This window comes from Lithobates pipiens, unplaced genomic scaffold, assembly GCF_037356315.1.
Source record: "Lithobates pipiens isolate NorthernLeopardFrog02 unplaced genomic scaffold, aLitPip1_a1.2 Scaffold_16, whole genome shotgun sequence".
NCBI lineage: Eukaryota > Metazoa > Chordata > Amphibia > Anura > Ranidae > Lithobates > Lithobates pipiens.
In genome coordinates, this window is record NW_027507748.1 from 52,390,967 (window position 1) to 52,417,069 (window position 26,103).

Genomic DNA, 26,103 nt, shown 5'->3' on the forward strand with positions numbered 1-26,103 from the left:
GGATCGAAGGGTGAACAATGCAGCAAAAGTTTGTTTTTTACCTTGATTTTTTTTTTTTCTATATTTTTGCAGGACTTCTGCTTTAATGATTGCAGCGATACATTGATTTATTTATTTTTCTTTTATATATGCCTGGATTTTAGCCTGTCCAGGATGCCATCCTTTGCCAGGTATTCATGAGTTAATCACAAACAAAGCAAATGGGATTTAGCCATTCATTAACTTGCGGAGCAAGCTGCTGCTTTGATATGCAAAGAAAGAGAAAAAAGAAGTTTGTCTTGGTCATTAAAGAGTTACAAGACAGAGGTTGCAGAACAGCTCAGCATAAGATCACCCACATTCCAGCTTTTCCATTTCCTTCCAGCCAGGTGTGTGTGTGTGTGTGTGTGTGTGAGCTTTCAGCTCCCTCCGCTGCTGGGTGTTGATTGCACTTACCATGCCACACAACATGTCCAGGGCTGGGGATTTTCCTTGAGACAATCTGCTGACATCACTGGAAGTCTTCTCAGATTGCACTTCATAAAAATCAGGTACTCACTTCTCAGGCTAGAGCAAACTAGTTTCTGGGTGTACCAAAGGAGAGGCGAGCGCTGTCCTAACCTCAGCTGTGTTTACTAACTAAAAAAAGACGTCTTCCTACGAACCATGGCTTAACGTCGCTGCACGCCCGTGCACTCTGAGCTCAGCGGCAGGTAAGGTGTCATTGCCCTGCAGATGTTTTACGTTTAATCAAGTATTGGCTTGCGTTTTCTCCTGTAGACGGTGCCGCGGCGGCTGATGCTTCCTCTGTTATATTGACTATCAACAGAAAAGTAACAAAGTATAAACAGCAATATAATTTTATCTGTAGACAGTGCAAGCGTTTGTTAAACTTTATTTAGTCTGTCATTTTGCATCGCCGTACTGTTATGTTTAGGCGCACGAGTTGCAGAATTTTTTTTATTATTATTATTATTTAATTTAACTTTTTAACAATTTTTAAAGATAACTATACCCATATTAGTGCACTTGCAACAAAAACAATTGAGTACTGTCCATGATACTTTTTTATTTGTAATAACATCCAAATATTAAGGACAAGCTTTTAGGGTGTACCCCCTTCTTTGAGGTCCAAGCAGTACTAAGTCTAAAATTTCAGATTAAAATATCAGGGTGTAACCTCTTCTTTGAGGTCCACGCAGTAGTAAATCTAAATTTTCAGATGAAACTATCAGGGTGCACCCTAATAGTTGAGGTCCAACTATCAGGGGGTCCAAGCAATACTAAGTCTAAAATTTCAGATGAAACCATCAGGGTGTAACCCCTTCTTCGAGGTTCACGCAGTACTAAATCTAAATTTTCTAATGAAACTATCAGGGTGTACCCCCTTCTTTGAGGTCCAAGCAATACTAAGTCAAAATTTTTAGATGAAACTATTAGGGTTTACCCCTTCTTTGAGGTCCACGCAGGACTAAATCAAAATTTTCAGATGAAACTATCAGGGTGTACCACCTTCTTTGAGGTCCAAGCAATACTAAGTCTAAAATTTTAGATGAAACTATCAGGGTGTACCCCCTTCTTTGAGGTCCAAGAAATACTAAGTCTAAATTTTTAGATGAAACTATTAGGGTTTACCCCTTCTTTGAGGTCCACGCAGGACTAAATCTAAACTTTCAGATTAAACTATCAGGGTGTACCCCCTTCTTTGAGGTCCAAGCAATACTAAGTCTAAAATTTTAGATGAAACTATCAGGGTGTACCCCCTTCTTTGAGGTCCAAGAAATACTAAGTCTAAATTTTTAGATGAAACTATTAGGGTTTACCCCTTCTTTGAGGTCCACGCAGGACTAAATCTAAACTTTCAGATTAAACTATCAGGGTGTACCCCCTTCTTTGAGGTCCAAGCAATACTAAGTCTAAAATTTTAGATGAAACTATCAGGGTGTACCCCCTTCTTTGAGGTCCAAGAAATACTAAGTCTAAATTTTTAGATGAAACTATTAGGGTTTACCCCTTCTTTGAGGTCCACGCAGGACTAAATCTAAACTTTCAGATTAAACTATCAGGGTGTACCCCCTTCTTTGAGGTCCAAGCAATACTAAGTCTAAAATTTTAGATGAAACTATTAGGGTTTACCCTTTCTTTGAGGTCCAAGCAGTACTAAGTCTACATTTTCAGATGAAACTATCAGGGTGTACCCCCTTCTTTGAGGTGCAAGCAGTACTAAGTCTAAAATTTCAGATGAAACTATCAGGGTGTAACTACTTCTTTGAGGTCCAAGTAGTACTAAATCAAAATTTTCAGATTAAACTTTCAGGGTGTACCCTCTTCTTTGAGGTCCAAGTAGTAATAAATCTAAATTATCAGATGAAACTTTCAGGGTGTACTCACTTGTTCAAGGTCCAAGCAGGACAGCTATTCATGCGCAATACGGAAGGATGTCACATGAAAAAGCCAGGTATTCATGCCAGAGGTGACCATCATCTGTGGCACCCAACGCATGATTTAGAATGGTTACATTTTATTTTCACTTTGTGTCCTTGTTAAGCAATTGAGTATTGTCCGTGATACTGTTTTATTTTATTTGAACTTACATCCAAATTTTTAGGATAATCTTTGTGTGAAGCCACTTCTTTGAGGTCCAAGCAGTACTAAGTCTAAAATCTCAGATTAAACGTTCAGGGTGTACCCCCGTCTTTGAGGTCCAAGTGGTACTAAATAGAAATGTTCAGATGAAACTTTCAGGGTGTACCCCCGTCTTTGAGGTCCAAGCAGTACTAAATCAAAATGTTCAGATGAAACTTTCAGGGGGTATCCCTTTTTTGATGTCCAAGCAGTACTAAGTCTTAAATTTCAGATGAAACTATCAGGGTGTAACCCCTTGTTCAAGGTCCAAGCAGTACAGCTATCCGTACACCATATATGTCATCTGCACAAGCCAGGTATTCATGCCAGAGGTGACCATCACCTGTGACACCCAGCGCATGATTTAGAATGGTTACATTTTATTTTCACCTTGTGTCCTTGTTAAGCAATTGTTTTTATATGCACTAATAGCCAGATTTTCAGCATAAGCTTTCGGGGGTGTAGCCCCTTCTTGAAGGTCCAAGTAGTACTGGATCCAGATTTTCAGGATAAGCTTTTGGGGTATAACCCCTTCTTCAAGGCCCAAGCAGCAGGTAATCCAAATTTTCAGGATAAGCTTTTGGGGTGTAGCCCATTCTTCAAGGTCCATGTAGTACTGGATCCAAATTTTCAGGATACGCTTTCAGCATGTAGCCCCTTCTTCAAGGTCCAAGTAGTATGGGATACTAATTTTCAGGATAAGCTTTTGGGGTGTACCCCCTTATTCAAGGTCCAAACTGTACTACTTGGACCTGAAAGAAGGGGGTACACACACCGAAAGCTTATCCTGAAAATGTGGATGTTAGTGCAAATAAAAAATGTATCACGAACAGTGCTCAATTGTTAAACACAAGCAGTACTGTTTGGATCTTGTTTAAGGGGGTACTCCCCAAAAGCTTATTTTGAAAATTTTGATCCTTTACTACTTGGACCTTGAAGAAGGGGGTACACCTTAAAAGCTTATCCTGAAATTTTGGATTCGCTGCTGCTTGGACCTTAAAGAAGAAGGGATTACTGTACACCCACTAGCTTATTTTGAAAATATGTATTGCGCAATGTCAAAGTCACTGGATCAAAGTCACATCAAAGTAGTGCAGGCAACTTAATGTTGCACCGATTTGCACAGGTGCCATTGAAAAAAATGGGCTGCGACATTAATGTCTAAAGTCACATGACAAGTCACCCAAATGTGAATGAATAGTTAACAATACACAAGGTAAAAAGAAAATGTAACCATTGTAGCACAAGTGTTGGTCGCCTCTGGCATGAATATCTGGCTGGGGCAGATTAGATCCTTCTGAATTGTGCAAGGACAACAGTAATGCTTGGACCTCGAAGAAGGGGGTACACCCCGAAGACCTGAATTTTAAGCCTGTACTGCCTTGAACTTTAAAGTAGTGGGCACACCCCGAATGCTTGTCCTGAAAATGTGGATGTTAGTGCAAATAAAAAAAAGTATTACGGACAGTTAATATTTGTTTAACAGGGGCACAAGATGAAAATAAAATGTAGCCATTCTAGATCGTGTGTTGGGTGTCACAGGTGAAGGTCACCTCTGACATGAATACCTGGCTTGGGCGGGGGACATCTTTCCGTTTCGTACAAGGAAAGAAGAGCCGTAAGATAAAAGATGCAGTAAACTACCAGGCAGGATAGAAGATGCAGTAAACTACCAGGCAGGATAGAAGATGCAGTAAATCGTCTTGCTTTCAAGGTGCCCCTTTCTTGGAGGTCCAAGCATTACTCAGTGGATCAAGCAATACTCAATTGTTGGTCACCCCTGGTATGAAATACCAGCTTGGGCAGGTGTCATTCTTCTGTATCGCGCAAGGAAAGTAGTAATCACTTGACCCCAAAGATGAAGGTACACCCCGAGAGCTTGTCCTGAAATTTTGGATCCAGCACTGATTAGTATTGCTTGGACATTGAAGAATGGGCACACCCCCTGAAAGCTTGTCCTACAAATTTGGATGTAGGGGCAAATTAAAAAAAAAGTATATAACACACAGCTAACAATTGTTTGACAAGTACACAAGGTGAAAAGAAGATGTAACCATTCTAGATTGTGTGTTGGGTGTCACAGGTGAAGGTCACCTCTGGTGTGAATACCTGGCTTGGACAGGTGACATCCTTCTGTATTGTGCATGGATGGTGGAAGAGCATCAGGACAAACTATTGTATCTTCTATCCCACCATGTACATTTCTGGTGAACAACTACCAGACAGTATGGGAGATAGGGTAGATTGTCCTTCTTGGTTGAAGTGACTCTTCCAAGGACTTTTTCCATTGCTCCTGTGTATCACCACAGCCCATAAATGCACAGATAAAAAATGAGTGTTGCAGAAAATGTGCACATGTATGGGCACTTTAAGAACATGTTTAATAACTTTTCTCTGAGATTATTAGATATGAGACTTAATTTAATTATGGCATTAATAATAGTTGTTTGCTCTACCTTCCGTGGAAAAACACAGCATTTTATCATTCCAGAAGCCGTCATAGTGCGGTCCGGCAGGGGTGGCGAAATGCAAGTTTTTTTACATTGAGCTTTATGCTTTTTTCTGCTTAAAAAGTCTCACATGTGACACCATTGAGTGTGTTGGGAAAAAATGCAGCATGTCTGCATTTTTGCATACTGCACATCAAACCAATGTTGCTGTGCGGGCATTGTGTCACTGTGGAAGAAAATAAATGACTATTTGCTAACAAGTTAAAAATGTAATCAATGTTCTTAAAGCGAGAAATTTGGGGGGAAAAATTCTACTAGTTTATGACCAGCCTAAGTCTTTGTAGATTATCAATATTATGGGATGATTCTACTTGGGGGGAATGTAGGACAACCCCTACCCACATAGGGAAGTATATAGCATGGCAATACAGAATTGATTAGAAAACTCTGGTTGAAAAAAATACAAATTTTTCAGGAATTTAACCAAAAGACAAAAGAAATTTAGAAAAAAATTCATCCTCAGAACTATATAAAACAAACGCTGAGGCAGAGATAAGAACAATAATCTTTATAAACTGTATTCTAATTTTCTCTAACAGGGGAAAAAAAAGTCCCTCCTGATTCCCTATAATATTGACTGGACCAACAATCTACAATTTTATTTCTTATAAATATTAGTGGCCTGTTATATTTTTGTGCATTTGGAAAGACATTGTAGCACTAACCCCCGAAGGAGCTGCTGGTTTTATTTGGGCTTACCGTTACCTCTTCTACTCGCCTCTTCATCCTAGGGGTCTCCCGTGGAAAGTAGCCCAAATGAAGATATATCAGACACGTGGTCCTTTTTTGAAGACTTATTTAGGGGTAATACCAAAGAAAGACACAAGTCACAGTCCTTCAATAGAGGGTTAGAGGATAAGGGGGAGTTCAGGCACCTAGTAATTGCAGGTTAGAGGTATCAGTCAGATCCAGAGGACAAACGGCCACACAGACTGGATCCAGCAGTCACCGGATAGGCCCTTCTCACTTGCCCTAGCAGCCGATGATATGCCAAACAAAGTCTCTGCCACAGACTTGTTAATTAAACGTAGTGGTTCTTGAAAGTAGATGCGCAACAAAGTCTCTGCCACAGACTTGTTAACCGAACTTAGAGATTCTTGAGAGTTTTTAGGAAGAACTCCATACAGTACCAGATTCTTTCAGCTGACCCAGCGATACTGTAAGGATATTAATCCGGCATGCGTCCTCAAACTGAGTTTCCAGGCTCCTCCAGAGACACCAGCCTTGCGCTCGGTCCTCCCCTGGATCCTTCAGCTTTCCTCGGCTTCTCCCCGCAGGCGAGACAGCACAGGACCACCCTTGGATCAGCAGGCCCCAAGACATTCCTGGGCCTACACTCTCAGCTGCGAAGCCTCGGGCCAACCAGCCCCAAGGCGCAAGACCATGCGCCACATACCCCAGGCCAGGAGGGCCCTGGGGTTGGCATCACGGACCCTGGAAAACGAACCCAGAGAAATGGCGTTGGTACCTTAAATACCCTCTCCAAGAATGCACAGCAGGGAAATCACACCCACTGAACCATTTCCAAGCAAGAGGCAATATTCAATGCATCCAGCCTGCTGCTGTTCCACACCCACTGACAGTGACAGCTACGGTCAGGTGGGAATCAGTGCAACCCAACTGGACTGGTACAGAAACCAGAACTTTTAGAGAAATTAGGCATTAGGCAATTAAAACCATAGCATCTACTCATCAGGAGCAGGGCGCTACAACATTTAGCCCATTTATATGAAGCAATCCATTGAGTTGGTTAGAACTAGCTCCTGTGGAAGTCCTATTCTAAATTTTCACGGTTCTTACTGTAAAGAAGCCTTTCCTTGTGTGGAGGTTAAACCTATTTTTCTTCAGGCTCAAAGAGTGTCCCCTTGTTATTTGCAATGGCTTAAATACAAATGACTTTGCAGCAAGTTGATCATATGAACCTTTTATGTATTTTTACAAGGCGATCGTATTAGAGTGCTTGAGTGGTTGGCAGTTCTGCGGTCCTTAGTTTGAATCCCAGCCAGGGCCCTATTTGCATGGAGTTTGCATGCTCTACCTGTTCTTGTGTGGGTTTGCGCCGGTTTATTCTCACACTCCAAAAACATGCTGGTAGGTGAATTGTCTCTGATCTAAATGATATGTGTATGGGTGTATGTAAGTAAGATAAGGAACTTAGGTCCTTGAGGGCAGAGACTGATGTGAATGTGCAGCATGCAAAGTGCTGCGTAGAATATTGGAGCTAAATAAATGCCTAAAATAAATAAATATTCCAGAGGATTCCGTTCAGTTGTCAGACTAGAATGTACCATAAATTCTCATATACAGGCGATCGGGGGCCTGAGTTAAAATAAAGGTGGAATTGGCATGTCTTCTCTGTACAAGATCATTTCCCATACCTAAGAGACATACCAGGGATGTGCACACATAATAAGAAACGTACCTGGGGTGTACATACTGTATATAGTGGGAGACACACCTGGGGTGAACACACATAATATGAGACATACCTGGGGTGTTCATATATAATAAGAGACATACCTGGGGTGTTCATATATAATAAGAGACATACCTGGGGTGTAAGCACATAACAAGAGACATACCTGGGCTGTACACACATAATAGAAAACATACTTGGGGTGTACATATATAGGGGGAGACATATGTGGGGTATACACACAAAATATGACACATACCTGGGGTGCACACACATAATAGGAGACATACTAAGAGACATACCTGGTGTGTAAACACATAATAAGATACACACTGGGGTGTACACATGTAACAGTAGACATACCTGGGGGTGTACGCATATAATAAGAAACATGCCTGGGGTATACATAACATAATAGGAGACATAACTGGGTTGTACATATATATAATAGGAGACATAGCTGGGTTTTACATATAATAAGGAACATACCTGGGGTGTACATATATAACAAGAGACATACATGGGGTGTACGCACATAGTATGGGACTTAACTGGGACAGACAGAGTGTAAGGTGCTAATGTTAAAGTGGTTGTAAACCCTTTCCTATACCCAGTGAGGTGACTGGCCTCAGATGATACACAGAGATGAAACAAATCTTCCTACATAAGTTGTACCTTTTTTATCTGCTGTCTCCAGCTTTCTACACTCTTTGAAAAGTGCAGATTGTGTTAGAAATCTTTCTTCCTGTTTCAGCAGTGGGAGGGGAGTCTGGACTTACACTGTGTGGGAGCTGATTGGAGGAAAGGTACACACCCCTCTTCCACATAGGCAGAGGAAGGAAGGGACATGCAGAGCTGTACTCTAAACAGACAATCTTCCTACTTATTTACCTCTAAGCTCCCTCCCAGACACAAATTTTTAGCTGCTGTTATCTCTTATGTCTGAGAACTTGTCAGAAGTGACTCATGCTGATAACAGAGGGACGAAGCAACAGAGAGAAACTGCACTTAGAGCTTTGGAGAGAGATAAGTAAACACTACAGATATATGTGCTTAGGTCAGATTTCATGATTGGGGTCTTAAAGAACAAAAGAGCAGTGCCAGTCTGAGTGTAGTAGTTGTAAAAGCAAATTTTAATCACAAATAGTTGCACTCATTAGACAGCAGTGGTTTGTGGGCACATCGTTAGTAGCAACCGAAGATATCACAGGAGTCCAGGGCATGTGTGCTCCCTCCTCAGGCATCATCTTGTAACCGCCCTTCAGAAACCACCTAACACTAGTGATGTCCGGCTGACAATTTGCTCCTGCGCCCCCCACATCAAGCCTGGGACACCGGACGCCACCGGCACAGACAAGCTCGATAAGACTGCGCTGTACTAAAGCCGACTTGGACTCTTGTGATATCTTCGGTTGCTACTAACGATATGCCCACAAACCACTGCTGTCTACTGAGTGCAACTATTTGTGATTATAATTTGCTTTTCCAACTACTACACTCAGATTGGCCTTGCTCTTTTGTTCTTTATGGTTTCACTACTTCTGCTCTTCAGCTTGCTGCCTTTCCAGTGTTGATCTCCAGATTGTCACTATTCCTGAGGTTATCACCCAGGATATATGGACTCTTACCTTGAACTATTTACATCAAGTAATTTTTATGTGATTTTTTTAATGGCTTTAATGTTCTAAACCATTTCCCCCACTTCCTATCCACACCATTTAATTATTGTGTATGGTCAAAAGGTTGACTTTCCTATATCAGTATCCCTGCTTATACCTGGGAGTGCCTTATGCCACGTACCCATGATCGTATTTTTCCGACAACAAATGTTGGATGTGAGCTTGTTGGTGGAAAGTCAGACCGTGTGTATGCTCCATCGGACATTTGTCGTCGGACCTTCCGCCAACAAATGTTGGCTAGCATGTTCTCAGATTTTCTGCCAACAAATGTGTGTTGCTGGACTTTACGATTGTGTGTACACAAGTCCGTTGGACAAAAGTTCAAAGTACAAACACGCATGTAATTGAAATCAATGCTCACCAAACACAACATTAGCAGAAGGAGCCCAAAGGGTGGCGCATGACTTTTGAACTTCCTTTTTACCGGCTCACCATACGTCTTGTACGTTCCCACGTTCGTATTTGTTGGCCAACATTTGTGTGACCGTGTATATGCAAGACAAGTTGGAGTCAACAACCTTCCAACAAAATTCCACGGTTTTGTTGCTGGAAAGTCCGATCCTGTGTACGGGGCATAAGCGTGACAAACATTGTTTTACTTTCATGAATGGGGTTACAACCAATTTAAGCTAGCCATATAGGACTTGATTTTAAATCAGTCAATTCCCCCATCTGTGTTAAACAAAGTGGGTGGTGGAATCTTCTCTGTTCAGCTGATCATTTTCCATATGGCTCAGTCCAGTATGCAGGGCAACTCATGACTGGAATTTTGGCTGATTTAGCAGGAATAAATTGAAATGTGATCTGTGGTCTGCCTTAAGCCTCGTGCACACAATTGAATTGTTGGACAACAGAGCGTCATGCCGCGTACACACGACCGGACTTTCCGGCAGAAAAGGTCTGACGGTCTTCCCGATGGACTTTCAACGGAGTTACAAGGGACTTACGAGCGAACGGACTTGGCCACAAACTAAAGTCCATTCGAAAGTCTGTTCGTTTTGAATGTGATGACGTACGACGGAACTAGAAAAGGAAGTTCAATATCCAATAGCTGCTCTTGCGTCATATTTGGTCCGTCGGAATAGCATACAGACGAACGGTTTTACCGATAGGAATTGAGTCCGTCGGACAGATTTGAAATATGTTCTCTTTCTAGGTCCGTCAGATTTTTTTAAAGAAAAACGATCAGACTATCCCACAAACGATTGGACTATCCGACTGAATTATTCCGTCAGACATAGTCTGCCGGAAAGTCCGGTCGTGTGTAAGTGGCATCAGACTTTTGTCTGAAGGGCGTGTGCCTGGATCTTGTCTTGCACACTAACGGCACACAATTGTCGGCCAACATACACAAACGTATTGAGGTACTACGTAGAATTACAGCTCTTGAGCGCCACCCTTTGGGCACCTTCTGCTAATGTCGTGTTTGGTGAACATTGATTCCGAGCATGCATGCTTGTACTTTGGACTTTTGCGTGACGGACTTGTGTAAACATGATACAAAAAAACTGACAACAGACCGCTGTCCGCCGAAAATGTACTAGCCTGCTATCCAACATTTGTTGGCGGAAAGTTGGACAACAATTGTCTGAAGGAGCGTACTAACAGTTCTTAGGTCAACAGTTCAACAGTCTGTCATCACACAATCCCCTGCCGAAAATCCGATCGTGTGTAAGCATTTTTGGTCGGAACGTCATTTCCTTTACATTTTCTGATGGGTAGCGTTATTCTGATAGAACACATAGTAGTAGGGTATCTTTCATCCTCCTCATTTATGTGGATGGAGAAAACTCTTAAATCGGTTGTATGCCCGCAAAAAAAAAAGCATTGCCTCCCGGTCACAGATGAGGGAGCTGACATGTTGCTTCGGCGTTTCTTCTGGGTTTGCGGCTCCGACGCTGTGAGTGGCTGGAGCCGCGATGACGTCACTCCCGCATGCGCACGGGAGTCCTCTATCTGGCAAGGAACTCTGCTTTACCGGCAGCATCCGCCGAACCTTTAGAGAGCGTGTTCCACCGACGTCAGCGGCTACATGCAAGGTGAATATCTCCTAAACTGTACAGGTTTAGGATATATTCATTTTACCTACAGATATAGGCTTACCTGTAGGTAAAAATATGAAAGCGGGGTATACAACTGCTTTAAGCTGGATACACACTATACAATTTTCTTTAGTTTTTTTTTTTTTCTTTTAGATTTACCAAAACCATATAATATGAGGTCAAACCTAAACACTTTAAATTTGTATGCAATCAGAGGGTTGGGGTGGAGGAACTTGACTGTGCTGCACCTCAACCTGATAGAACACCTTTGGGGTAAATTAGAGTGGAGACTGCTAGACAGGCCTTCTCGTCCAACATCGACACCTGACCTCACAATTGCTCTTCTGGAAGAATGGTCAAACATTCCCATAGACACACTCCGAAACCTTGTGGACAGCCTTCCCAGGAGAGTTGAAGCTGTTATAGCTGCAAAGGAAGGGCCAACTCAATATTGAACCCTTTGGACTAAGACTGGAATGCCATTAAAATGTATGTGCGTGTAAAGGCAGGTGTCCCAATACTTTTGGTAATATAGTGTATATGTGTATGTAAGATTTCAGCTTTAAGTATGCTCTTACAGTTATTTTGAAGAAGTTATGCCATCAACGGCTGTAGATGGTGTTACTCCGCTCAGCCACATCCTGCATTGCCGACGTTTATTAAAGCAGAAGACGAAACTGTTGAAATTTTGCTGATGAAACTTCAGAAGTAGACGGCATCTTTTCCTCTGCCTGCGCATATTTTTACAGGAGCCTAATACTATGGCAGCTTTAGGTTTCCCCTTCATTATCAGGCCTGGAGGGAATGGGAAAAATCAATACAATCAGCCTGGAGAATGAGGAACTGGAATGTCAACATCCTACTGGGGTAAGCTAAGCCTATCACTGGCTGCAAACATTGTGCGATTGTATGGCGGAGTGTACTGACCGTTATCAGCCTTGCTTTCTATGGAATGTGTTGCTTTTGTTTTCGTCTTTCAGTTGTCTTTTCTAGTGAAATCCGGGGGACCTTTGATCTGTGTCTGCATGCAGGTACTTTATAAGGCACCTGGCATTAGATATTAACCTGAATTAGTTTGCCTAATAACCAGGAATTATTTATAAACCACTGCTTTTTTTTTTTTTATATACATAAAATAATTTTTTTCCTTCTATACATCATGGTTCTGCTTATCTCCTCCAGCCTCGTCCAGCCATTTCCTGCCCGCATGCACTGCACATCATTGTTCTGAGCAAAAAAGATATTGGTGCCTAAAGCACAAACCAAGGGCTCGATTGTAGGGCTGTTACTAATTCAAATTTTCGTGTTTGATTAATCGATTTCATTTTATTTTTTTAAATCAATTAATCAACTAATTTCGATTAATTATAACGCACATACATCCAAACTACTTTTAGCTGATCTCCTTGCATTGCAGCTCTGCATTAGTCGATGGTAAATGTGGTATACACTATATACAATCACTCGACACTAGTTAGTTTCCACAATCTATGACTTAACTTCACAGTTCACACAAATACGTTTTAAATTCAAACTGTAGCACTGACATAAATATTTTTTTTTTTTCACAGTAGCGTGACAATCCCTCCACCTCCGGTCTAACTAATCACTCTCACCTTATGGCATGGACCCCTGTGCAAACAGGTGGTCATGTAAGCAGGTGTCAAAAGGGTTAACACAGACCATAAACTTCCCTCATGTCTCCTTAGATCTCAGCAAGGACGCCAGGTCATGGGTAGAAAGAAAAGATCTAAGTGCTCACCGCTTAAGTATAAGATTTCATTTTTGTGTTCAAACACAAACTACTCACATAAAGATGATAAAAACACAGCATGTAAAGCCGTCAATCGCGTTAATTCTGTAGGGCAGCAGCGTGTGACGTCATGCGTAGCTCCTCCCCCGCACGCGTTACGTCCAATCAGAACTTCAACGTCACCGGACTCCTCCCCCCTTCCCTTCGTTAGCAGACAGAGGCACTTGGGGAAGGGGGAGGAGTCCAGTGAAGTCTATGTCCTTGACATCACCGGATCTCCAACGGAACCCCCTGAAGACCCGGAAGCCATCAGAGAGGTGAGTACCGATCAAAAGAATTTTGATCGATCAAAAAAAATGTGTCGAGGAATTAATCTTTAATTTCCACAGCCCTACTTGATTGTAAAGTGCATAGAAAAGACAGGATGAAGTGGTGGCAAAGCTGTGGTGAGGAAATATGCAGGTGACAGTACCAACCGACCAGCCAGGGAAGGAAGCCAGGTGTGGGGGTAATCCAAAGGGAATCCAATAGGAAATTGCTAGAGATCCGCAGCACTTGGTGGATAGAGATTGAGGGAAGATCCGCAGGATTGTAAGGAAACAAAAGGTACAAAGGCACTGAAATCAGTAAGAATGCCAAAATTAATGACCCAACGCGTTTCGAGTTAGTGACATTAGTTCTCTTCTTCAGGGGGAAGGTGGTTCTACACAGGACGTTATATGTCTATAATTAATAAAGAGAGAACTAAGAATATATACATTGTATATCACAACAAAAATTGTTCACATTTAATACAAATCCATTGACCATAAAGATTGCATACAGAATTATCAATCTTGCATCCACATAGAAGCATTTAAGAAAATGTTGCTGCCATATGCCGACCAATCGGGGTCCAGAGAGAGCGGGCACATACAGAAAAGCCCACGACCAGTGAAAGAGGGTGCGCAATCCGGGCCTCAGCAAAAATGCCCCACTTGTAGCCCAAAGTGACAAATATCACTGTAAACAATGGAGTTAGAAACCACTAAATACAACATTAGATTGGGGTATTTATTACTAAGCAATAATCTATGCATAATAGTTTACAGACGTACAGACCTGGTTAGATAGTTAAGACACAGCGATGAAACTGCCGGTAATCACCGGACTGACTTCAGAACTGGGACTTCTTGTACCAAGTCAAAGGCAAGTAGCTTAGTGTGGGGAAAAAAGAGCCATAAGTCCAGAGAGACATGCAAGCCATGCATATTTCACATGGTAATGGTCTACAAAGATCTAGGTATATGTGGCATTAATGTCCTAAAGAACTACAAATGCCTGAAGAAAAAGTTCATGTGGTTACCCAAGCTTCGGCTCAATCCCTGTGTGGTGGTGTCTGGCCTGGATATGCAGCAAGTGATTAGGGCCATGAAAGGTGCCAGTTTATATGGGTATCACAGGCTCAATGAGAGCAAATCCAATAGGGGACAACGGGAGGAGCTAGGGATCAGGGATCGCCCCCCGAGTCCCCGGCTCGCAAAATCACCTCTGCTCTGACTTCCTGTTGGTGCGGACATCCCGGCGTCATATATCGTCATATATCCGGTGTTCTGGCAAAAACTGTCTCCCCATCGGATAGCGTCTGTCCCGTACTGCGCAGGCGCATCGCTTACGCAGTATGGAGAACAAGGAGACTCCGAAAGTCCCTGAAGATGAACAGCGCCTGGGCATTAAGTCCAGGTTCAAGCCCCACCATCCAAGTGGACATACGGTAGCACTTAGTAACAGGGCCCCTCGCCGGCTCGCGTCACTCGCCACGCTTCGGGCACAGCCTCACTTCGCTCGGCAAATTTTTTATTCTAACTCTCTGACCACTTGGATGGTGGGGCTTGAACCTGAACTCAGTGCGCAGATGCCGTTCATCTTCGGAGGCTTTTGGCATCTCCTTGTTTTTGCAAGCGCTGCGCCTGCGCAGTACGGGGCAGACGCTATCCGATGGGGGAACAGTTTTTGGCAGAACACCAGATATATGACGATATCACGTCCCACATGACATCTGGAAAGACGCCAAGGACACCAACAGGAAGTCAGAGCAGACCACTCCCCCAGGTACAGGTTGGCATATGATGGAGTCCCCATCGCGACACCCTGCACCTGGAGGAAGTGGGAGCCACTGAAAGTAAAGTAATTGTGATGGAGGATGAACTCCAAGGCACCTATCAGGAATTCATTAGTCTTTTTTCAAAACCACTATTCTGGTAAATGAAATGCTTCATGCATGCCAGGCCCTTGTCGTGTGGTATTGAACGTTACAAAACCTTCACGTCGATGGCCACCAAGAATGACATGAGGGGGATGCACAGTCCATCAATGTTTTGTAAAAGGTGCATGGTGTAACGTATGTAACATGGTAGATTTGTGACATAAAGATGTAGATGTCCGTCCACAAACGTACTCAATTTTTCAATGATTGAGCGTTGCCCGATATGATGGGTCTTCCCGATGGGTGGTGCTTGCTCTTATGGCATTTTGGTAGGGAGCAGGACATTGGTATACGAGGTATTTGAGTTCATACATATTCCCATTCAGTTTTGGACTGAATATGGTTGGCATATGCGTGATCCATTAGATTGTAGAACTCCTGGTGGAATTTTTCAATTTTCGTGGATGAAATTTTACAGTACAATTTTTTGTTATGCTAAATTTTATTGCACATATCTACATAGGTTTAATTGTTCATAACAATAATAGCCCCTTTGTCAGAGGGTTTTATTGTTATCGAGGGGTTACCTGTTAGTGATTTTAGTGCTTCACGTTCTGCCCTTGATGGGTTATCATGGTTGTGTTGGGAAGTATTGATTTTACTGATCTTGCTGCCAGTGAGTTTTATAAATGCCAGCATATTCGAGTTTGTACTTAGGGTTGGAAACCTATCAGATTTCTTTTTGTAGATCTGTGGAAGTGGTGCAGGTGGTTCTGATTGATCAAATCGCCCGACACGGTGCCCGAGATCAATATGATCAATCAGATCGGGAGGTTTTCCTCCAGAAGATCAATTGGGGTATCCAAAGCTTTTAGTTCCTGAGATTCAAATTTGGGCTTATTGGGTATGTCTTTTAAATACATCTGTTTCAAGATTAGTTTTCTAGCAAAGAGTTGGAGGTCCTTGATGACCTTGAACTTATCTAAATCCTGATTGGGGCAGAAACTAAGACCCCAAGCTAGAACCTGTATCGCCGGGTCTGTGAGTATGTGAGAAAACAGATTGATACCATTCAAACTTGTCTCAGGTGAGCCTGACAAAGAAGTGTGTTTGGTGTTTACCTGATCCGCCGTTCATTGTGCTTTGGTATTGTCAGTTGGTTTAGCTGAAGATTCATCTTGAGATACATTAAGTGGAAGTGCTTTATTACCTAGTGGTAGGAGTCTAGGAAGAAGAGTGTTAGAATCAGAGTGAAACAGTGAGGAAGGAGTGCCAACACCACCTATTGTGTTACCTGACACCACATGACAATCGATATGAGAGACGGGTGGAATAGAAGGTTCGGGTTCTGAGTTTTCGTGTGATCCGCTTCCATGTGAATTTCTTTTGGATTTTCTAGATCTCCTTTATTTCTCAGAGCCCTTAGAGGTAACAGAGGATACAAAAGAAACATCGGAAAATCCAGGATCAGTGTTATTCGATTTTTGTTTAAAGCGGGAGTCCGCCGGAAGTTCCGCCGTTTTATTTTTTTTTAAAAGCCAGCAGCCAGCAGACTTTTAAAATAAGGACACTTACCCGCCCAGCGCGCCCGCGATGTCGGCACCCGAAGCCGATCTCTGGATCGTCTCTCGGGTGCTGCCGCCGCCATCTTGGGTATGGGAATCAGGAAGTGGAGCCTTTCGGCTTAATTTCCCGGTTCCCTACTGCGCATGCGCGAGTCGCGCTGCGCAATTGGGATGGACCCGCTGCCTCTGGGATCTGTGTGTTTCCCAGCAGGCAGCGAGGGACTTTCGGAAAGGGGCGTAGATCTACGCCCCTTTCCGCAGAGAGCTATCCCGGAAGTGGGTGCAGATACCTGTACTGTACAGGTACCTGCACCCCCTCCCCCCTGAAAGGTGCCAATTGTAGCGCCGGAGGGGGGGAGGATTCCAATGAGCGGAAGGTCCACTTTAGGGTGGACCTCCGCTTTAACTACTTGCTTACTGGGCACCTAATCTCCACCCCCCCCCCCCCCCCCTCCTGCCCAGACGAATTTTCAGCTTTTAACGTTGTCACTCTTTGAACGACAATTGCGCAGTCATACAACACTATACCCAAATTACATTTTTTATCATTTTCTTCCCACAAATAGAGCTTTATTTTGGTGGTATTTGAATACCTCCTGGGTTTTTCATTTTTTGTTAAAAAAAAATTAAACAAAAGGCAGATTTAAAAAAAAAATACAAAACCGTTTTATATTTTGTTAATACATTTTGCAAACTGGTCATTTTTCTCCTTCTTTGATGTACGCTAATGAGGCTGTACTGATGGGCACTGATGGGCACTAATAGGCGGCACTGGTGGGCACTGATGGGTGGCATTGTGGGGCACTGAAGGGCATTGATAGGTGGCACTAAAGGGCACTAATAGCTGGCACTGATGGTTGGCAGTGATGGGAACTGATGCGTGGCAGTGATGGGAACTGATCAGCACTGGTAGGTGACACTGATGGGCAGCACTGCTAGGTGGCACTGATGAAGCACTGATTGGTACCACTGGTGGGCATTGATAGGTGGCACTGATGTACTGTGGGCACCGATTGGCGGGCACTGCTCTGTTAACCTTCTTGCGGGCATTGGCAGGCGGTACTGGTGGGCACAGTAGAAGACTTCCTCTTCGGGACCGATGTCCCTGCAAACAGAAGCCGGCGATCGGCTTTTTTTCTTCTCACGCTATCAAAGATTACTGAGCCTCTGTTTACATCACATGATCAGCTGTCATTGGCTGACAGCTGATCAGGTGGCAAGGGGCCGGGATCCGTCCCTTACTCAGATCTGTGATCACTCAAAACTTATTGACTCGGGTGATCACAGGTGGCATGGGGGGGCATCTTCAGGGAGCATGGCCAGCTTTGATAAGAGAGGACCTCAATAGACGGCCTCCCAGCAAAGCAGATCCGCATTGTAGCCGTCATTCTGCTATAGCGCGGACCCGAACAGGTTAAATTGGATTTAGTTTTGAATTGTGTATTCCTCCAATTATAAGCTTTGTGTTCCTAAAAGGCATTTTTGTCCCTGTGGAATTTTTTCTCCTTTTTGATGAAGATCTCCCTATTAAATTGCTTAAGATGTTCGTTCAGCTCTTTGTCATATTGTGCATAAAATGCGTGATTTTTGAAGACTGCAAGTTGTATATAGATGGAGTCTAATTCCCTGTCAAGTTCCTTCAAACTTTTTTGGTATTCCTCTATAAGGAGGGACATCATTCCCATTGAACAAGTTGGGAGGTTCTTTTCCCGCTCATTTTTGAATGTCAATCCAATGTTTTCCATAGTGGGAAAAATTTGGATCTGTAAACCAAAAGGATCAATGTTATTTTTTTATGTATTGTTCAAAAGAATGTATGTGCCAGTGATTTAGGGATTTTCTCTCTAACAAAGTTTTCAAGTTGAAAAATATAGACGAAAGTTCTATATCTTTTTGCTCCTTCTTGGTGAAATTTTGCTAGAAACTGGACATCACATTGTCCCAGTTTCTACCTGCATAATTAATCATAATGGTAATCGTATGTTAATAAAAATAGTATATACCTATGAACAAAAAAGTTAGCTCAGGACGAGAATGGGTATTTGCTACCCAGTAATTGGAAATTTACTGAATAGTGCTAATTGTCCAAAGGCTAGGAGATGGTGACCACATCCCTAAACCATACAAGCTACAAAAAAAGTTTTCATCTAAATTGGACTTTCAAGGGCAGTACTCCTCAGAATATCATAGCGTAAAAAGTAGTCCTGCCAGATATATGAAGCTATCACGTCCCGGAAGGACACCATGACATCAGCACCACCAGGAAGTCAGAGCGGAGGCAATTTCGCATGTTGGGGACTCGGGGGGCGCTTCCCAATCCCTAGCTCCTCCCCATGCCCCCTACTGGATTGGATCTCATTGATCTTGTGATACCCATATAAACTGGCACCTTTCATGGCCCTAATCACTTGCTGCATATCCAGGCCAGAAGTCACCACACAGGGATTGAGCCAAAGCTAAGGTAAACACATGAACTTTTTCTTCAGGCATTTGTAGTTCTTTAGGACACATTAATGCCACATATACCTAGATCTTTCTAGACCATTACCATGTGAATTATGCATGGCTTGTATGTCTCTCTGTGGATTTATGGCTCTTTTCCCCACACTAGGCTACCTGCCTTTGACTTGGTACAAGAACTCCCAGTTCTGATGTCAGTCCGGTTATTACCGACAGTTTCATCGCTGTGTCTTAACTATCTATAATAACCAGGTCTGTACATCTGTGAAATATTATGCATAGATTATTACTCATTAATAAATACACCAATCTACACCCTGTTCCAAATTATTATGCAAATTAAATGTCAGTGTCACAAAGATTAAATATTTTGTTTTTCAGTTTAACTCATGAATGGCATTGTGTCTCAGAGCTCTTTTGATCACTGAACAGATACTCTCAGATACATGTGATAATTAGATTGCCAGGTGAGCCCAATTAAAGGAAAAACTACTAAAGGAGGGTAATGAGTAAGAAAGGTAGTGGTGCGCTGTACACAAGGAGGATATATCTATTGATAAAAGCAGTATATAAAATTCGCAATGGGGGGATATCCAGTAAACAATACAGGTCTGGGTAAGTGTATGTGACTAGTTTAAACAACAACACTCATTTCTACTAATAGTCCACAACATAAATACATAAAATAGTGAAAATTCATATAAAATCCAAAGTGCAACGTGTTGCGATCCTGTAGTCGCATAAAAGTGCAAATATTCCAATGTGCCGCTGTGGCTGATAAAACAATAATGTTCGTTGCTATTAGTGTAAAATCTACAACATAAAACTGTGAAATAATAAAAACAAGAAAAAAGAGAAAAAAAAAAAACACAATATAACATTCAAAAGTGCAGCGTGTTGCGTTCCTAAAATCGCATAAAGTGCAGGTGTTCTGCTGTGGTGCACATAGGCAAACCTTCAAACATAAATAATAATTAAGTGACGAAAAATATAAGTGTATCAGACAAAAAGTCCATTTTCAGTGCAAAGTGCTGCGATTATTCTCAAAATCGCATAGGGTGTGACTTCTTCAACAAGATATACGATGTGGAGCTGTTGCAATGGGAAGGGCAGTGGTGCTGGTGAAAGGGGATATGGCCTTGGTGGTCCCGTATATACCAGTAATGGATGTCCCCTTACCTTACCGCTGTAAGGTAACAGCGTATATATAGAGAGCTTTTTGGGATCCTTTAGCGGAATTTTCCGTTTAGTGTGGGGTGCCCAGGTCCTGACCAATGGTATGGTCCCTTTAGGGGGGTTCCTCTGTGGTATTGCAGTCAGGGTTCCTCAGTGGTATGGCATATACATGGGTTTAAGCAGAGATGGAGGAAGAATACTCCATAGTGTAAGGTGCTTCAACAGGTTTATTGTTAAGACAGTTTAAAAATACTCACAAACAAACAGTCTGTACAAGCAGTGTATAAACGAGCTGTGGGCTCGGTCTACGTCACTTCCTGGTTGCTGTGTCCCGACGCATGTTCGTCACGGGTCACAAACGAGCTGCGGGCTCGGTCTACGTCACTTCCTGGTTGCTGTGTCCCGACGCATGTTCGTCACGGGTCACAGTCATGTGACCCGTGACGAACATGCGTCGGGACACAGCAACCAGGAAGTGACGTAGACCGAGCCCGCAGCTCGTTTATACACTGCTTGTACAGACTGTTTGTGAGTATTTTTAAACTGTCTTAATAACAATAAACCTGTTAAAGCACCTTACACTATGGAGTATTCTTCCTCCATCTCTGCTTAAACCCATGTATATGCCATACCACTGAGGAACCCTGACTGCAATACCACAGAGGAACCCCCCTAAAGGGACCATACCATTGGTCAGGACCTGGGCACCCCACACTAAACGGAAAATTCCGCTAAAGGATCCCAAAAAGCTCTCTATATATACGCTGTTATCTTACAGCGGTAAGGTAAGGGGACATCCATTACTGGTATATACTGGACCACCAAGGCCATATCCCCTTTCACCAGAACCACTGCCCTTCCCATTGCAACAGCTCCACATCGTATATCTTGTTGAAGAAGTCACATCCTATGCGATTTTGAGAATAATCGCAGCACTTTGCACTGAAAACTGACTTTTTGTCTGATACACTTATATTTTTTGTCACTTAATTATTATTTATGTTTGAAGGTTTGCCTATGTGCACCACAGCAGAACACCTGCACTTTATGCGATTTTAGGAACGCAACACGCTGCACTTTTGAATGTTATATTGTGTTTTTTTTTTTTCCTCTTTTTTCTTGTTTTTATTATTTCACGGTTTTATGTTGTAGATTTTACACTAATAGCAACGAACATTATTGTTTTATCAGCCACAGCGGCACATTGGAATATTTGCACTTTTATGCGACTACAGGATCGCAACACGTTGCACTTTGGATTTTATATGAATTTTCACTATTTTATGTATTTATGTTGTGGACTATTAGTAGAAATTAGTGTTGCTGTTTAAACTAGTCACATACACTTACCCAGACCTGTATTGTTTACTGGATATCCCCCCATTGCGAATTTTATATACTGCTTTTATCAATAGATATATCCTCCTTGTGTACAGCGCACCACTACCTTTCTTACTCATTATTCCCCGGGGTTCAGATATTTCCCTTTCAGTGTGTGCAGCAGTACCCTATCTCCCTCTATTTCCCTGACGTGGCGCAGGAATACTTATTTTCCACTACTAAAGGAGGGTGTTCATCATTATTAAGCAGAGCACCATTTTCAAGCAATATGGGGAAGAAAAAGGATCTCTCTGCTGCCGAAAAGAGTGAAATAGTTCAAGGCCTTGGACGAGGTATGAAAACATTAGATATTTCATGAAAACGTAAGCGTGATCATCGCACTATTAAGAGATTTGTGGCTGATTCAGAGCACAGATGGGTTTTGTGCAGATAAAGGCACATTGAGGAAGATTTCTGCCAGATCCATGCATTGGATCAAGAGAGCAGCTTCTAAAACATCATTACATAGCAGCAAACAGATATTTGAAGCTGCTGGTGCCTCTGGAGTCCCACAGACATCAAGGTGTACAGTCCTCCAGAGTATTGCAACTGTGCATAAATCTTCCATTCGGCCATCACTAACCAATGCTCATAAGCAGAAATGGCTGCATTGGGCAGACAAATACATGAATGCCGCGTACACACGTAGCGGACTATCCGGCAGATTTAGCCCGGCGGACTTCCCGCCAGGCTGTCCGTCTGACTTTCCGAACGGGCTACTTGCCCACACATGGCACTTTTTCAGCGGATTAATACGGCATACTAAGTCCGCCGGACTATCCGCCTGACTTTTGAAATGAACGGACTCGCCCACACACGCGGAGGAAAGTCCGCTCATTTTTAGCACGTCTCCAGGTAGGCAGGGCCCGCGAAGGATGCGTCCCTGGCCCCGCCACCTGGTATGGACTTAAAGGGGAACCCCAACGCCACCTGGTACGGCTCAGGAGGGGGGGGCGCTCGCTCGACCCCCCCCTTTCCTGGCCGGCCAGGTAGCGTGCTCGGACAAGGGTCTGATGTGGACCTGGGGGGGACCCCCACGCCGATTTTTTGGGGGTTCGTTGGGTTCGTTGGGGTTCCCCTTTAAGTCCATACCAGGTGGCAGGGCCAGCGACGCATCCTTCGCGGGCCCCGCCTACCTGGAGACGTGCTCAAAATGAGTGGACTTTTCTCTGGGCGGGAAAAGTCCGTTCATTTCAAAAGTACGGCGGACTGGCATACGCACAGCCGGATTGTCCGCCGAAATGCAAGTCCGGCGGGAAGATTGGAGTGCAAAGCTACTTTCTAAGTCCGCCGTACTTTCTGGTAAAAAAAGTCCGCCAGAGGCTACACACGAGGGGATTGTCTGGCGGACTTGAGTTTGCCGGACTTTTTCACCCGATTGTTTGATCGTGTGTACGCGGCAGAAGATTCATTTTCAAACAGTCCTGTTAAGTGATGAGTGCCGTGCAACCCTGGATGGACCAGATGGATGGAGTAGTGGATGGTTGGTGGATGGCCGCCCTGTTCCAACAAGGCTGCGACGTCAGCAAGCGGTGGTGGAGTCATGTTTTGGGCCAGAATCATGGGAGGAGAGCTGGTCGGCCCCTTTAGGGTCCCAGAAGGTGTAAAGATGACCTCTGCAAAGTATGTGGAGGTCCTGACTGACCACTTCCTTCCCTGGTACAGAAGGAAGAACTATGCTTTCCGTAATAAAATTATCTTCATGCATGACAACGCACCATCTCATGCTGCAAAGAATACCTCTGCATCAATGGCTGCTATGGGGATAAAAGGAGAGAAAGTCATGGTGTTGCCTCCATCCTCCCCTCACCTAAATCCTATTGAGAACCTTTGGAGCATCCTCAAGCAAAAGATCTGAGGGTGGGAGGCAGTTTACATCCAAACAGCAGCTCTGGGAGGCTATTCTGACATCTTGAAAACAAATTCAAGCAGAAACTGTCCAAAAACTCACAAGTTCAATGTTAAAATGTAACGTAACCTGTTAAATAGCTTTTGATTTCAGTAAATATGCTGCAAACACAACAAATGACAATTTTAAGTTCTTTACAACCTATAAAGTGTTTTGAAACTTACTGTGCGTAATAATTCAGAATAGTGCATTGTAAGCTTTTTATTTAGGAAAAAAAAACTGTTATCATTAGGAGGTTTTTTCAATAAAATTTGAATTCTACTCTTAATAGTTGATAACATGAGAATTATGCTAACTGTCGTTTACATCAATTATTTAGGTAAATGAGAAAAATATCATTGGCATAATAATTTGGAACAGGGTGTTATGTTGTAGTTAATGCTTTCCAATAACATATCTCCATTGTTTACGATATTAATCGCTTTGGGCTACAAGTGGGGCATTTTTGCTGAGGCTCGTATTGAGCGCCCTCGGTGGGTAACATTCACTGGTCGTGGGCTTTTCTGTATGCGCTCGCTTTCCCTGGACCCGGATTGGTCGGGATGTGGCAGCAACGTTTTTCTTAAATGCTTCCATGTGGATGCAAGATTGATAATTCTGTATGCAAGCTTTATGGTCAGTGGATTTGTATTAATTGTTTGACCAATTTTTGTTGTGATATACAATGTATATATTATTATTCTTATATCTCTCTTTATTAATTATAGACATATATAACGTCTTATGTAGAACCACCTACCCCTGAAAAGAGAACTAATATCACTAACTCGAAACACATTGGATAATCTTTGTTACTAAACGCACCTGACAGAGTAGTGTTTTTTTTTTCAACTGGCTTGTATTATTGTAAATGCATCCTGTGTAAATTTGTATATCGTCTTAATTTTTTTTTTAACCTTTTTCAAATAAAATACTACTTTTTACATTTATGCTTTGATCTTCTGAGTACTGCCCTTGAAAGTCCCATTTTGAGGATAACTTTTTTGTAGCTCTCCTGTACTAGACACCGGTTTTTGGCATGCTTCACGGAAAGTCTGGCTCTCCATTACCAGGCTCATTGATCATTGCGGGTCATTGACGCTGTGCTGTGGACTCTTGCGCTCCACCTCAATGCTATCCTTCTTTTGCCAAAGTGTAAATTTTGATTATTTTATTTGATTACATTTTGCCATCTTTACTTATTTAGCACCTTGGTACCTCTGTATGCATACATCATTGCTCTGGACCAGCCTTTTTCAAACTTTTCAACACAGCGGAACTTTAGAAATAACTTTCCGGTCTCAGGGAACCCCTGCTAATATGACCTTATCTACAACTCACGATACATAGTGCGGTGGTCAGTGGGAAGAATACTCCTTACACTTGTGGTCATTGGGAAGAATTCCCCCATAGCTAAAAAAGATCAATGGTGTCAGGGGGAACTTATCTTAGAGGCAGAAATTATTTATTGCCGATTTCCATGAGCAATAAGTAATTTCTGCCTCTGAGATAAGTTCCCACTGACACCATTAATCCTATTAGCTATCTCTAATGCCGCATACACACGACCGGACTTTTCGAGGGACTAGGTCCGACAGACTTTCGACGGAGTTCTGACGGAGTTCTGACGGACTTTCCGAATGAACGGACTTGGCCACACACAATCACACCAAAGTCCGACGGATTCAAACGTGATGACGTACGACTGGACTAGAATAAGGAAGTTCATAGCCAGTAGCCAATAGCTGCCCTCACCTCGTTTTTTATCGGCGGAGTTCTGTCGGAAAAATTTGAAACATGTTTCATTTCTAAAGTCTGTCAGACTTTTGCAAATCAAAAGTCCGCTGCAGCCCACACACGATCGAATGGTCTGCCGGAATCATTCCGTCTGACTTTTGATGTTGAAAAGTCCAGTCGTGTGTACGCGGCATTAGGAGGAAATTTTTCCCAATGACCTCAAGTGTCAGGATTATTCTTCCCCCTAGCAACCTCTGGAGGATTTCTAGAGTTCCAAGGAACCCTGGTAACCCTGCTCTGGACAAAGGCCCATTTCACACGGGTGTTCCATCAGTCTGTTCTTGACCTGTCATTAGATCAAAAATGGACCATGATGGACGTCCGAATGTAACCAGATGTTTATCCCCTTACTGACGTTAAGGTTTGTTGGACCAAATGCAATGAGTTTGGTTTTTTGTGGACCTGACTGGATGTGGGTAGATATCAGTGGATGCAAGTTACTGCTAGTGGTTAAAGAACAATATTGGTGGGAAAAGCAATTGTGTTTGTGTGTGTAAAGTAGAACTAAAGGCAAAACTTTTTTTTTTTTCCTTTTGGATAGAGTAAGGGAGGGTTATTTTTTGGTCATCTGTGCACCATTGGGGAGATTTCCCTTCACTTCTGGTCCCATAGCCAAAACAGTAAGTGAGAGGAAATCCCTCCAAAGTG

General features: G+C 42.9%; 1 protein-coding gene across 4 annotated transcripts in view; it reads left to right on the forward strand.

Moving 5' to 3' along the window:
• The first annotated feature begins 293 nt into the window (after positions 1 to 293).
• KCNJ15 (potassium inwardly rectifying channel subfamily J member 15) overlaps positions 294 to 26,103 on the forward strand; it is a 136,725-nt gene continuing 110,915 nt past the window's right edge. The window contains exon 1 of one of the 4 annotated variants that reach the window (XM_077479904.1): positions 294 to 368. Coding sequence is in view for 1 of the 4 variants with exons in the window: in XM_077479900.1 (XP_077336026.1) it covers positions 12,087 to 12,118 (32 nt within the window). In the remaining 3 variants the exon portion in view is untranslated. The other 3 variants (XM_077479901.1, XM_077479903.1, XM_077479900.1) reach the window with 3 other exon arrangements.